General features: G+C 48.5%; 1 protein-coding gene across 1 annotated transcript in view; it reads right to left on the reverse strand.

Annotated features, from left to right (window-relative positions):
- map3k22 (mitogen-activated protein kinase kinase kinase 22) overlaps nucleotides 1–13,116 on the reverse strand; it is a 45,123-nt gene extending 32,007 nt beyond the window's left edge. Inside the window, 8 exon segments of the mRNA XM_042308686.1 lie at nucleotides 644–717; nucleotides 3,516–3,649; nucleotides 3,809–3,923; nucleotides 6,661–6,765; nucleotides 7,166–7,265; nucleotides 8,457–8,494; nucleotides 11,005–11,123; nucleotides 12,557–13,116. Coding sequence (XP_042164620.1) covers nucleotides 644–717; nucleotides 3,516–3,649; nucleotides 3,809–3,923; nucleotides 6,661–6,765; nucleotides 7,166–7,265; nucleotides 8,457–8,494; nucleotides 11,005–11,123; nucleotides 12,557–12,575 — 704 coding nt within the window. The 5' untranslated portion in view covers nucleotides 12,576–13,116.
- Between the last annotated feature and the right edge of the window lie 4 nt (nucleotides 13,117–13,120).

The raw sequence follows: 13,120 nt of genomic DNA on the forward strand, positions 1-13,120 counted from the left end.
TGGTTCAGAGTTCGTTTTGATATTTTAACCTGCATGTCCTGATCGCTTCTGTTGTCGGTTGACAAAATCAACATGCGTGCGATGGTGCACACGGACGAGCGGTCTGGACACTATATAATGGTCAAAGTCAATATTCATATTGTATATGCATATTGCAGTCTCTCGCCTTGAAGGTGACCTCTAAAGCCAAAGCAACAGCTGAACATGACCCACAGACTGGACACGACCGCACCTGGTCGCCCTCCGGTCAGAACCAACTTCAGTTCAAAACAGTCAGTCTACAGATCAGTCTACTAACCAGGCAGTCTACAGATCAGTCTACTAACCAGACAGTCAACAGATCAGTCTACTAACCAGGCAGTCAACAGATCAGTCTACTAACCAGTCAGTCAACAGACTAGTTAATAGACTGGTCCTGCTCTCTCCCTCTGCCCTTTAGAGCTCTTCCTCTCCTTCTCCTACCCCCTCCTCCTCCTCCTCGTCCCCACTCTCTCTCCAGCCACCTCCTCTCCCTCACCCACTCCTCCTCTCATCCTCCTCTCCCCCCTCATGTGTTTCTGAACAGTATAATCACTACACATTATTGACAACAAACATAACTAATTTACATACATAGATGTTTCATATCGCAGAGAAGTCTCACCTGTCCAATGCTTGGTCTATTGATTGACAGCTGCTGGACAGAGAGTTGCCTGCACTCCCAAAGGGCTCCAGCAACTGAAGAAAACAGAATAATCACTTTGTTAGCAGAACAGACACATTTGACTGAGACCGAGATGTACGAGGGAACAGACGCATTTGACTGAGACAGAGATGGGTACCAGTACTGAGTAATGATAACTAGGTTATAAACACAGGGTACCGGTACTGAGTAATGATAACTAGGTTATATACACAGGGTACCAGTACTGAGTAATGATAACTAGACTATATACACAGGGTACCAGTACTGAGTAATGATAACTAGACTATATACACAGGGTACCAGTACTGAGTAATGATAACTAGACTATATACACAGGGTACCAGTACTGAGTAATGATAACTAGACTATATACACAGGGTACCAGTACTGAGTAATGATAACTAGACTATATACACAGGGTACCAGTACTGAGTAATGAGAACTAGACTATATACACAGGGTACCAGTACTGAGTAATGATAACTAGACTATATACACAGGGTACCAGTACTGAGTAATGATAACTAGACTATATACACAGGGTACCAGTACTGAGTAATGATAACCAGACTATATACACAGGGTACCAGTACTGAGTAACGATAACTATAGACTAAATACACAGGGTACCAGTACCGAGTAATGATAACCAGGTTATATACACAGGGTACCAGAACTGAGTAATGATAACTAGGTTGTATACACAGGGTACCAGTACTGAGTAATGATAACTAGACTATATACACAGGGTACCCGTACTGAGTAATGATAACTAGACGATATAAACAGGGTACCAGTACTGAGTAATGATAACTAGGTTATATACACAGGGTACCAGTACTGAGTAATGATAACTAGACTATATACACAGGGTACCCGTACTGAGTAATGATAACTAGACGATATAAACAGGGTACCAGTACTGAGTAATGATAACTAGACTATATACACAGGGTACCAGTACTGAGTGGAGGTGCAGGGGTATGAGGTCGTTGAGGTAGATGTGTACGTATAACTAGGTTATATACACAGGGTACCAGTACTGAGTGGAGGTGCAGGGGTATGAGGTCGTTGAGGTAGATGTGTACGTATAACTAGGTTATATACACAGGGTACCAGTACTGAGTGGAGGTGCAGGGGTATGAGGTCGTTGAGGTAGATGTGTACGTATAACTAGGTTATATACACAGGGTACCAGTACTGAGTGGAGGTGCAGGGGTATGAGGTCGTTGAGGTAGATGTGTACGTATAACTAGGTTATATACACAGGGTACCAGTACTGAGTGGAGGTGCAGGGGTATGAGGTCGTTGAGGTAGATGTGTACGTATAACTAGGAATGAAGTGACCGATAAACAGTAGCAGCAGCGTTGTCGTGTCCTTCTTCACAACTGTGTTGGTGGGAGTGGACAATGATAGATCCTTAGTGACGTGGACACCGAGGAACTTGAAGCTCTCTACCCACCCACTACAGCACCCATCGATGTGGATGGCCCTCCGTTTCCTGTAATTCACAATCATCTCCTTTGTCTTGATCATGTTGAAGGGAAAGGTTGTTCTCCTGGCACCACACTGCCAGGTCTCTGACCTCCTCCCTGTAGGCCGTCTCGTCGTTGTCGGTGATCAGGCCTACCACCAGGTCTCTGACCTCCTCCCTGTAGGCTGTCTCGTCGTTGTCGTTGATCAGGCCTACCACCAGGTCTCTGACCTCCTCCCTGTAGGCTGTCTCATCGTTGTCGTTGATCAGGCCTATCACCAGGTCTCTGACCTCCTCCCTGTAGGCTGTCTCATCGTTGTCGTTGATCAGGCCTATCACCAGATCTCTGACCTCCTCCCTGTAGGCTGTCTCGTCGTTGTCGGTGATCAGGCCTATCACCAGTGTCGGCGGCAATCTTAATGATGGTGTTGGAGTCGTGCATGGCCACACAGTCGTGGGTGAACAGGGAGTACAAGAGGGGACTAAGAACGCACCCCTGGGGGGCCCCTTGTGATGAGCATCAGCGTTGTGGGCCCAGGGTGGCTAGGATGATGGTGCTGATGTGAGCCATGACCAGCCTTTCAAAGACCTTCATGACTACAGAGTGCTACGGAACTATAATTCAGGCAGGTTACCTTGGCGTTCTTTTGGCACAGGGATGGTGCTCTGCTTGAAACATGTTGGTATTACAGACTGGGTCAGGGAGAGGTTGAAAATGTCAGAGAAGACATTGCCAGCTGGTCAGCGTATGCTCTGAGTATGAGTCCTGGTAATCCGTCTGGCCCTGAGGCCTTGTGAATGTTGAACTGTTTAAAAGTCTTACTCACATCGGCTACGGAGTGTGTGATCACACTGTCGTCTGGAACAGCTGGTGCTCTCATGCATGGTTAAGTGTTGTTTGCCTCAAAGTGAGCATAGAAGGCATTTAGCTTGTCTGGTAGGCTCACGTCACTGAGCAGCTCGCGAATGAGAGAGTACTACGTTGTCGCTTACCTTCTGATCCAGGCCCTCAGGTATAAACTGTCCCTTAGTGACAGAGACAGAGAATAGTATGTTGTCTCTGATCCTTCTGATCCAGACCCTCAGGTATAAACTGTCCCTTAGTGACAGAGACAGAGAATAGTATGTTGTCTCTGATCCTTCTGATCCAGGCCCTCAGGTATAAACTGTCCCTTAGTGACAGAGACAGAGAATAGTATGTTGTCTCTTACCTTCTGATCCAGAACCTCAGGTATAAACTGTCCCTTAGTGACAGAGACAGAGAATAGTATGTTGTCTCTTACCTTCTGATCCAGAACCTCAGGTATAAACTGTCCCTTAGTGACAGAGACAGAGAATAGTATGTTGTCTCTTACCTTCTGATCCAGAACCTCAGGTATAAACTCTCCCTCTGTGTGAATAGAGGTGAAGGAGCCCTGCCTGGCAATCTGCTGCTGCTCCTCTGGGACCGAGCCTGGAGGGGGGGACCTACGACCTGCATGGAGAGAACCTGGAGGGGGGAGGTGGATGTCAGCACAGGAAGTCATTCCTATAGAGGTGGATGTGAGTACAGGAAGTCACAGAAATTGAGTGTAACGCTGCCTTGCTTGGCACTGAAAGTGTACAGAGCAGGGTAGTGCGAGGTGTGTGTGTGTGTGTATTGACTAACCTGTGGAGTGTTTTCGGACCCTCTCTGAGCTCTTGAGTATACAACCCTTCAGATCCCCTAGAGAACGGGACGACCTAAGCTCGCTCTGTTTGTCCCTGCTGCCCACCTGTAGGAACTAGACACACAGGAAGTGGACGGGAGAGGAAGTGAAGATGGACAGCTAAGGAAGTAACTGTTGTCAGTTAGTTCATCTCTGTGCACGTCACAACAGATAACGTTGGGCTGGGCAATAAGGCCAAAACATCATATCACAATATTTTTCACATTTGACGGTACGTGATGGCAATTTATGTTTAAAATATATATGTAAAAAAATAAATAAACAAGATATTTATCCTCTGAAGAGGGGGGGGGGGAGTGGTGATGGGGTTAATAGAAATGAATAATACAAGTAGTAGATCTGCATTCTGAGTAGTTCATGACCTTAGGGTGGCAACACATACATTATAAGTGGTTTCAATTAGACTTTCTCCATGTCTACTGTTCAATCCAACGCCACACTAAAATTATTTTCTGCATTTTCTGCACTTTTATTATTTCCACGTTGTGCCAAGCAGCATGATATATTTAATTATTTTTTATTTCACCTTTATTTAACTATATGGGCAAACACATCGAGGCCTAGTTAACTGAACTGTTGGAATCAAGGAAATCTGCTGATTATTCTCAATCTATAGTAGGAATGTAGTCGGCGGCACTATATTACAAACTCTGCCTTCCCGGTGGGACCGGACAGCAAAGCAAGGGCACTATTAGGTCTACCGCTGGCTAATCGGATGGCTGAGACGACCGTGTCTGCAGAAACGTAGCAGGTGTAAAAGAAATCTACAACCATGACTAGAGAGAGACTGTCAAAGAACACAGCCTAGTTAATACTGAGATTTCACAACGTTTAAACACAGCCAAGAGATGCTGTTTTTATGAGTGACTTCATGTTTAAAACTTCTCATGGCTGGGGGGCAGTATTGAGTAGCTTGGATGAATAAGGTGCCCAAAGTAAACGGCCTGCTCCTCAGTCTCAGTTGCTAATATATTCATATTATTATTAGTATTGGATAGAAAACACTCTGAAGTTTCTAAAACTGTTTGAATGAGGTCTGTGAGAACTCATATTGGCAGGTAAAAACCTGAGGAGAAATCAAAACAGGAAGTGAGAAATCTGAGCTTTGTATGTCAGTCTGCTGAGACTAACCCGCCCGCAGTCTGCTGAGACTGACCCGCAGTCTGCTGCTCTCTCTCTCCGCTGAGACTGACCCGCAGTCTGCTGCCCTCTCTCTCCGCTGAGACTGACCCTCAGTCTGCTGCCCTCTCCCTCCGCTGAGACTGACCCGCAGTCTGCTGCCCTCTCCCTCCGCTGAGACTGACCCTCAGTCTGCTGCCCTCTCCCTCTGCTGAAACTGACCCTCAGTCTGCTGCCCTCTCCCTCTGCTGAGACTGACCCTCAGTCTGCTGCCCTCTCCTCTGCTGAGACTGACCCTCAGTCTGCTGCTCTCTCCCTCTGCTGAGACTGACCCTCAGTCTGCTGCCCTCTCCCTCTGCTGAGACTGACCCTCAGTCTGCTGCCCTCTCCTCTGCTGAGACTGACCCTCAGTCTGCTGCTCTCTCCTCTGCTGAGACTGACCCTCAGTCTGCTGCTCTCTCCCTCTGCTGAGACTGACCCTCAGTCTGCTGCTCTCTCCCTCTGCTGAGACTGACCCTCAGTCTGCTGCTCTCTCCCTCTGCTGAGACTGACCCTCAGTCTGCTGCTCTCTCCTCTGCTGAGACTGACCCTCAGTCTGCTGCTCTCACCCTCTGCTGAGACTGACCCTCAGTCTGCTGCCCTCTCCCTCTGCTGAGACTGACCCTCAGTCTGCTGCCTCTCCTCTGCTGAGACTGACCCTCAGTCTGCTGCCCTCTCCCTCTGCTGAGACTGACCCTCAGTCTGCTGCCCTCTCCCTCTGCTGAGACTGACCCTCAGTCTGCTGCTCTCTCCCTCTGCTGAGACTGACCCTCAGTCTGCTGCCCTCTCCCTCTGCTGAGACTGACCCTCAGTCTGCTGCCCTCTCCCTCTGCTGAGACTGACCCTCAGTCTGCTGCCCTCTCCCTCTGCTGAGACTGACCCTCAGTCTGCTGCCCTCTCCCTCTGCTGAGACTGACCCTCAGTCTGCTGCCCTCTCCCTCTCTGCTGAGACTGACCCTCAGTCTGCTGCTCTCTCCCTCTGCTGAGACTGACCCTCAGTCTGCTGCTCTCTCCCTCTGCTGAGACTGACCCTCAGTCTGCTGCTCTCTCCCTCTGCTGAGACTGACCCTCAGTCTGCTGCTCTCTCCTTCTGCTGCACAAATCATGGAGGTAAAACAGTGGAGAGAAGAGGGGTGTTAAAAAAAATATACAAAATTGTTGAATTTTACCCCGTTTTCTCCCCAATTTCGTGGTATCCAATTGTTTAGTAGCTACTATCTTGTCTCATCGCTACAACTCCCGTACGGGCTCGGGAGAGACGAAGGTTGAAAGTCATGCGTCCTCCGATACACAACCCAACCAAGCCGCACTGCTTCTTAACACAGCGTGCATCCAACCCGGAAGCCAGCCGCACCAATGTGTCGGAGGAAACACAGTGCACCTGGCAAGGATATCCCTACCGGCCAATCCCTCCCTAACCCGGACAACGCTAGGCCAATTGTGCGTCGCCCCACGGACCTCCCGGTCGCGGCTGGTTACGACAGAGCCTGGGCGCGAACCCAGAGTCTCTGGTGGCACAGCTTGCGTATTTTTTATACATAACGTCTGTAGAGGCTTCGTATTTGTTGCATGTATACTATATGCTTGGACAATGTCTTCTAAGGCGTGTGTGTGTGTGAATATGTAGACTCACGTGGTTGTTCTTGGGAGTTTTCAGCAGTAGTCTGAGCAGGCTGCTAGAGCCCACGTTGAGCACCGCTCTGTCTAGATCCTCCTGGCTCTTTAGAGGAACCAGACGCTGCAGGGAGACATTTATTTAACATTATAGTCTTATCCAGATCCACCAACCGTTATTAAGTCAGAGACAAGACACCAACCGTTATTAAGTCAGAGACAAGACACCAAACGCGATCACGTCAGAGACAAGACACCAACCGTTATTAAGTCAGAGACAAAACACCAACCATTATTAAGTAAGAGACAAAGTCCTTAGTAATTCTGAGACAAGGTGCTTTCATCATCTTGGCATGTCATGATGTGGTGTGACGTGATACCATTATGTCATGTTGTGGTGTGACGTTGTGGTGTGACATTATGTCATGTTGTGGTGTGACGTGACACCATTATGTCCTGCTGTGGTGTGACACCATTACGTCATGTGATGTGATAGTGTTCTGTTATTGTGTTATCTTGTCTACCTCTTTGTCTGTGTAGAAGAGGTCCATCTGTTGTCCAAAGGCCTCTGTGACCTTCTGGAGCAGCTCCTTGATTTTCAGAGGTCGCTGGAACGGGATGATGCTGCGGAACAGAGGATAGAGGTCATCCTGAAGGTTCAGACAGAGACCCCGGCACAGAGTCCCCGGCACAGAGTCCCCGGCACAGAGTCCCCGGCACAGAGACCCCGGCACAGAGACCCCGGCACAGAGACCCCGGCACAGAGAGGATCTGTCAGAGGGTTAACGTTCTGTTTCCTACTCCACACTCTTTAGTCAGTCATCTCTGATGTTGTGATGGTAACATACTGCTACAGGTGAGAGGCAGTGTCTGTTTGTCTACTGCTTCACGTCACTTGTTCCGCCACAATTACCGTATAACAATGTCCTACCATTAGTAGGGTAGGAAGCAACACTGTCGTGAGGCTCTATGGGGTAGGAAGCAACACTGTCGTGAGGCTCTATGGGGTAGGAAGCAACACTGTCGTGAGGCTCTACTTTCCCCTGGACATGAGAACTCAGTCATGATATAACACCCCCCTTCTCCCCCTCCCTGGACAAGAGAACTCAGTCATGATATAACACCCCCTTCTCCCCCTCCCTGGACAAGAGAACTCAGTCATGATATAACACAACACCCCCTTCTCCCCTCCCTGGACATGAGAACTCAGTCATGATATAACACAATACCCCCTTCTCCCCCTCCCTGGACATGAGAACTCAGTCATGATATAACACAACACCCCCTTCTCCCCCTCCCTGGACATGAGAACTCAGTCATGATATAACACAACACCCCCTTCTCCCCTCCCTGGACATGAGAACTCAGTCATGATATAACACAACACCCCCTTCTCCCCCTCCCTGGACATGAGAACTCAGTCATGATATAACACAACACCCCCTTCTCCCCTCCCTGGACATGAGAACTCAGTCATGATATAACACAATACCCCCTTCTCCCCCTCCCTGGACATGAGAACTCAGTCATGATATAACACAACACCCCCTTCTCCCCTCCCTGGACATGAGAACTCAGTCATGATATAACACAACACCCCCTTCTCCCCCTCCCTGGACATGAGAACTCAGTCATGATATAACACAACACCGCCCCTCTCTCCCCCTCCCTGGACATGAGAACTCAGTCATGATATAACACAACACCCCCTTCTCCCCCTCCCTGGACATGAGAACTCAGTCATGATATAACACAACACCCCCTTCTCCCCCTCCCTGGAAAGAGAAGTAAAAAACAGTGGAAGTTGCAACTCACCGTTTCTCTCTCTCATGCTCCAGCTTGACTCTTAAATCCTGTTGAAAGGAAAAATGGCAACAGAGAGGATTATAAAGGTTGGGAAGATCAAGTGAAAGAAATGTGACGGTGTCTGTGTTGATTATCCCGGGACAGAGACATAAAGTGGGAGTAATATAACACTTCATTTATTTGTCCATTTGCACGGATACTGTCCATTGTTTTTCCTGTCACAATACCCAACCGGACAGCCACCAGGCTGGGGACGAGCTGCACAGCAGCCCTGAAATACTGAGGGGTTAGTGCCTTGCTCAAGGGCACACCGAGGTGAGTTATTGAACCAAATGGATGTTATTAACTATGATGATATTATTACTGACCTTCTGTTGTTCACAGTTGATTACTACTTTACAAAGAAAGCCTATTAACCAATAACAGTCTCAGCCGGGGATATATAGGAAATATCAGGAAACATTTGTTATATAAAAATATGTGTATATTTAACCCCTTATTTTTGGCACTAAACAGTCTAAGCCAGGAAGGGGGGGGGTATATGGAATTGATTTAAGGTCATACCAGGGATCATTTTTCTATTTGATCCTGAATTTTAAGACCCTTTAAAAATGAAGTTTGTTGTGAAGTGCCTGTCCAATATCTGAAAGAAATCAGAAAGACCAGGAAACATTTGTTATTTCCATCTGATGTATTTTTGGCACTAAACAGTCTTCATATACTGTATACTTCCATATATTTTTTAAACTGCTACTGGGGGATTGCTAGGAGATCAATATGTCTGTGTTCGTGAGAGGCTCACCACCAGTATCATTTATACCTCTAATATCTCTACCACCACCACTAGTATCATTTATACCTCTAATATCTCTACCATTACCACCAGTATCATTTATACCTCTAATATCTCTACCATCACCACTAGTATCATTTATACCTCTAATATCTCTACCATTACCACTAGTAGTATTTATACCTCTAATATCTCTACCACCATTACCACTAGTAGTATTTATACCTCTAATATCTCTACCACCACCACTAGTAGTATTTATACCTCTAATATCTCTACCATTACCACTAGTAGTATTTATACCTCTAATATCTCTACCACCATTACCACTAGTAGTATTTATACCTCTAATATCTCTACCACCACCACTAGTATCATTTATACCTCTAATATCTCTACCATTACCACTAGTAGTATTTATGCCTCTAATATCTCTACCACCATTACCACCAGTATCATTTATACCTCTAATATCTCTACCATTACCACTAGTAACATTGTATATCAGGGTCCTGGGTGTATGGCCCTGTATATTAGGGGTATAGGCCTGTTTCTATAGCAAGGTCCTGGGTGTATGGCCCTGTATATTAGGAGTATAGGCCTGTTTGTATATCAGGGTCCTGGGCGTACGACCCTGTATATTAGGAGTATAGGCCTGTTTGTATATCAGGGTCCTGGGTGTATGGCCCTGTATATTAGGAGTATAGGCCTGTTTCTATAGCAAGGTCCTGGGCGTATGGCCCTGTATATTAGGAGTATAGGCCTGTTTGTATAGCAGAGTCCTGGGTGTATGGCTGTTGTGTTGCTGTAAGGCTATATGGTGTAGGGAGGGGCTAGGTTAGAGGCTATGGTAAAGGCTATGGTGCTAGGATATTAGGCTAGCGGTAGTGGGTAGGGTCCTAGGGTAGGGCAGGGACAGGTTTGGTTAGAGGATAGAGGCTAGGACAGAGGCTAGGATAGGGGACGGGGTTGGGTAGAGGCTAGGATAGGGGACGGGGTTGGGTAGAGGCTAGAATAGGGGACGGGTTGGGTAGAGGCTAGGATAGGGGACGGGGTTGGGTAGAGGCTAGGGTCTTAGAGTAGGGCCTAGGTTAGAGGCTAGGGTAGAGGATAGAGGCTAGGATCGTAGAGTAGGGCCTAAGGTAGGGTTGGGTAGAGGCTAGGGTCTTAGAGCCTAGGGGGTCCCTAAGGTTAGGGCTAGGGTAGGGGGCAGGGTCTAGGGTAGGCTAGGCAGGGTCTAGGGTAGGGCCTAAGGTAGGGGCAGGGTCTAGGGTAGGGCCTAAGGTTGGGGCAGGGTCTAGGGTAGGGCCTAAGGTAGGGGCAGGGTCTAGGGTGGGGCCTAAGGCAGGGTCTAGGTAAGGCCTAAGGCAGGGTCTAGGGTGGGGCCTAAGGCAGGGTCTAGGGTGGGGCCTAAGGTCTAGGGGGGGCAAGGCCTAGGGTGGGGGCCTAAGGCAGGCAGGGTCTAGGGTAAGGCCTAAGGCAGGGTCTAGGGTAAGGCCTAAGGCAGGGTCTAGGGTGGGGCCTAAGGTAGGGTCTAGGGTGGGGCCTAAGGCAGGGTCTAGGGTGGGGCCTAAGGCAGGGTCTAGGGTGGGGCCTAAGGCAGGGTCAGGGTCTAAGGCAGGGTGGGGGCCTAAGGCAGGGTCTAGGGTGGGGCCTAAGGTAGGGCCTAAGGCAGGGTCTAGGGTAGGGCCTAAGGCAGGGTCTAGGGTAGGGCCTAAGGCAAGGTCTAGGGTAGGGCCTAAGGTAGGGGCGTAAGATATGTACCTGTTTGTACAGCAAGGTCCTGGGCTTGGGTTTGTGGCTGCTGCTGTCGTGTTGCTGGGCGTAGCACCGACCCAGAGCTGCCAGGTCCTTCATGATGGAGTTCAGCGCCTCCTCGTCATCTAGAGGAACACAGAGAGACAGAGAAATGTTACAAACAACGCTCTACTACAGAGTCACATCAATTAGGGAACAAATAGACAGACATGTTATAGAGATGTCCTACATACATACAGTTGAAGTCAGAAGTTTACATACACTTAGGTTGGAGTCATTAAAACTCGTTTTTCAACCACTCCACAAGTGTCTTGTTAACAAACTATGGTTTTGGATAAGTCAGTTAGGACATCTACTTTGTGCATGACACATGTCATTTTCCCAACAATTGTTTACAGACAGATTATTTCACTGTATCACAATTCCAGTGGGTCAGAAGTTTACATACACTAAGTTGACTGTGCCTTTAAACAGCTTGGGAAATTCCAGAAAATGATGTCATGGCTTTAGAAGCTTCTGATAGGCTAATTGACATCATTTGAATCAATTGGAGGAGTACCTGTGGATGTATTTCAAGGCCTACCTTCAAACTCAGGTAGAAAAGTATCTATATCCACAGTAAAACGAGTCCTATATCAACATAACCTGAAAGGCCGCTCCGCAAGGAAGAAGCCACTGCTCCAAAACCGCCATAAAAAGCCAGACTACGGTTTGCAACTGCACATGGGGACAAAGATCATACTTTTTGGAGAAATGTCCTCTGGTCTGATCAAACAAAAATAGAACTGTTTGGCCATAATGATCATCGTTATGTTTATGAAAAAGGGGGAGGCTTGCAAGCCGAAGAACACCATCCCAACCGTGAAGCACAGACGTGTTTGTGTTGAGTGCGTGTTCTGCTGCATGGGATAACATGGGAAACAGGCTGAGTGTGTGTGTGTGTGTGTGTTGTAGGACATGTTGTTGTCATGCTACTCACCCGTGTGTGTGTGTGTGTGTGTGTTGTAGGACATGTTGTTGTCATGCTACTCACCCATGTGTGTGTGTGTGTGTGTGTAGGACATGTTGTTGTCATGCTACTCACCCATGTGTGTGTGTGTGTGTAGGACATGTTGTTGTCATGCTACTCACCCATGTGTGTGTGTGTGTGTGTGTGTGTTGTAGGACATGTTGTTGTCATGCTACTCACCCATGTGTGTGTGTGTGTGTGTGTTGTAGGACATGTTGTTGTCATGCTACTCACCCATGTGTGTGTGTGTGTGTGTGTTGTAGGACATGTTGTTGTCATGCTACTCACCCATGTGTGTGTGTGTGTGTGTGTTGTAGGACATGTTGTTGTCATGCTACTCACCCATGTGTGTGTGTGTGTGTGTGTGTAGGACATGTTGTTGTCATGCTACTCACCCATGTGTGTGTGTGTGTGTGTGTTGTAGGACATGTTGTTGTCATGCTACTCACCCATGTGTGTGTGTGTGTGTGTTGTAGGACATGTTGTTGTCATGCTACTCACCCATGTGTGTGTGTGTGTTGTAGGACATGTTGTTGTCATGCTACTCACCCATGTTTACTGTCATCATCCGGAAGTGATCTTGTTGAATTTCGAGCTCAACTCCTCCGGTCTGGTGGGCTCCGAGCTCAACTCCTCCGGTCTGGTGGGCTCCGAGCTCAACTCCTCCGGTCTGGTGGGCTCCGAGCTCAACTCCTCCGGTCTGGTGGGCTCCGAGCTCAACTCCTCCGGTCTGGTGGGCTCCGAGCTCAACTCCTCCGGTCTGGTGGGCTCCGAGCTCAACTCCTCCGGTCTGGTGGGCTCCGAGCTCAACTCCTCCCGGTCTGGTGGGCTCCGAGCTCAACTCCTCCGGTCTGGTGGGCTCGAGCTCAACTCCTCCGGTCTGGTGGGCTCCGAGCTCAACTCCTCCGGTCTGGTGGGCTCCGAGCTCAACTCCTCCGGTCTGGTGGGCTCCGAGCTCAACTCCTCCTCCTCCGGTCTGGTGGGCTCCGAGCTCAACTCCTCCGGTCTGGTGGGCTCCGAGCTCAACTCCTCCGGTCTGGTGGGCTCCGAGCTCAACTCCTCCGGTCTGGTGGGCTCCGAGCTCAACTCCTCCGGTCTGGTGGGCTCCGAGCT

Source organism: Oncorhynchus tshawytscha, linkage group LG29, assembly GCF_018296145.1.
Source record: "Oncorhynchus tshawytscha isolate Ot180627B linkage group LG29, Otsh_v2.0, whole genome shotgun sequence".
In the NCBI taxonomy this organism is placed as follows: Eukaryota; Metazoa; Chordata; class Actinopteri; order Salmoniformes; family Salmonidae; genus Oncorhynchus; species Oncorhynchus tshawytscha.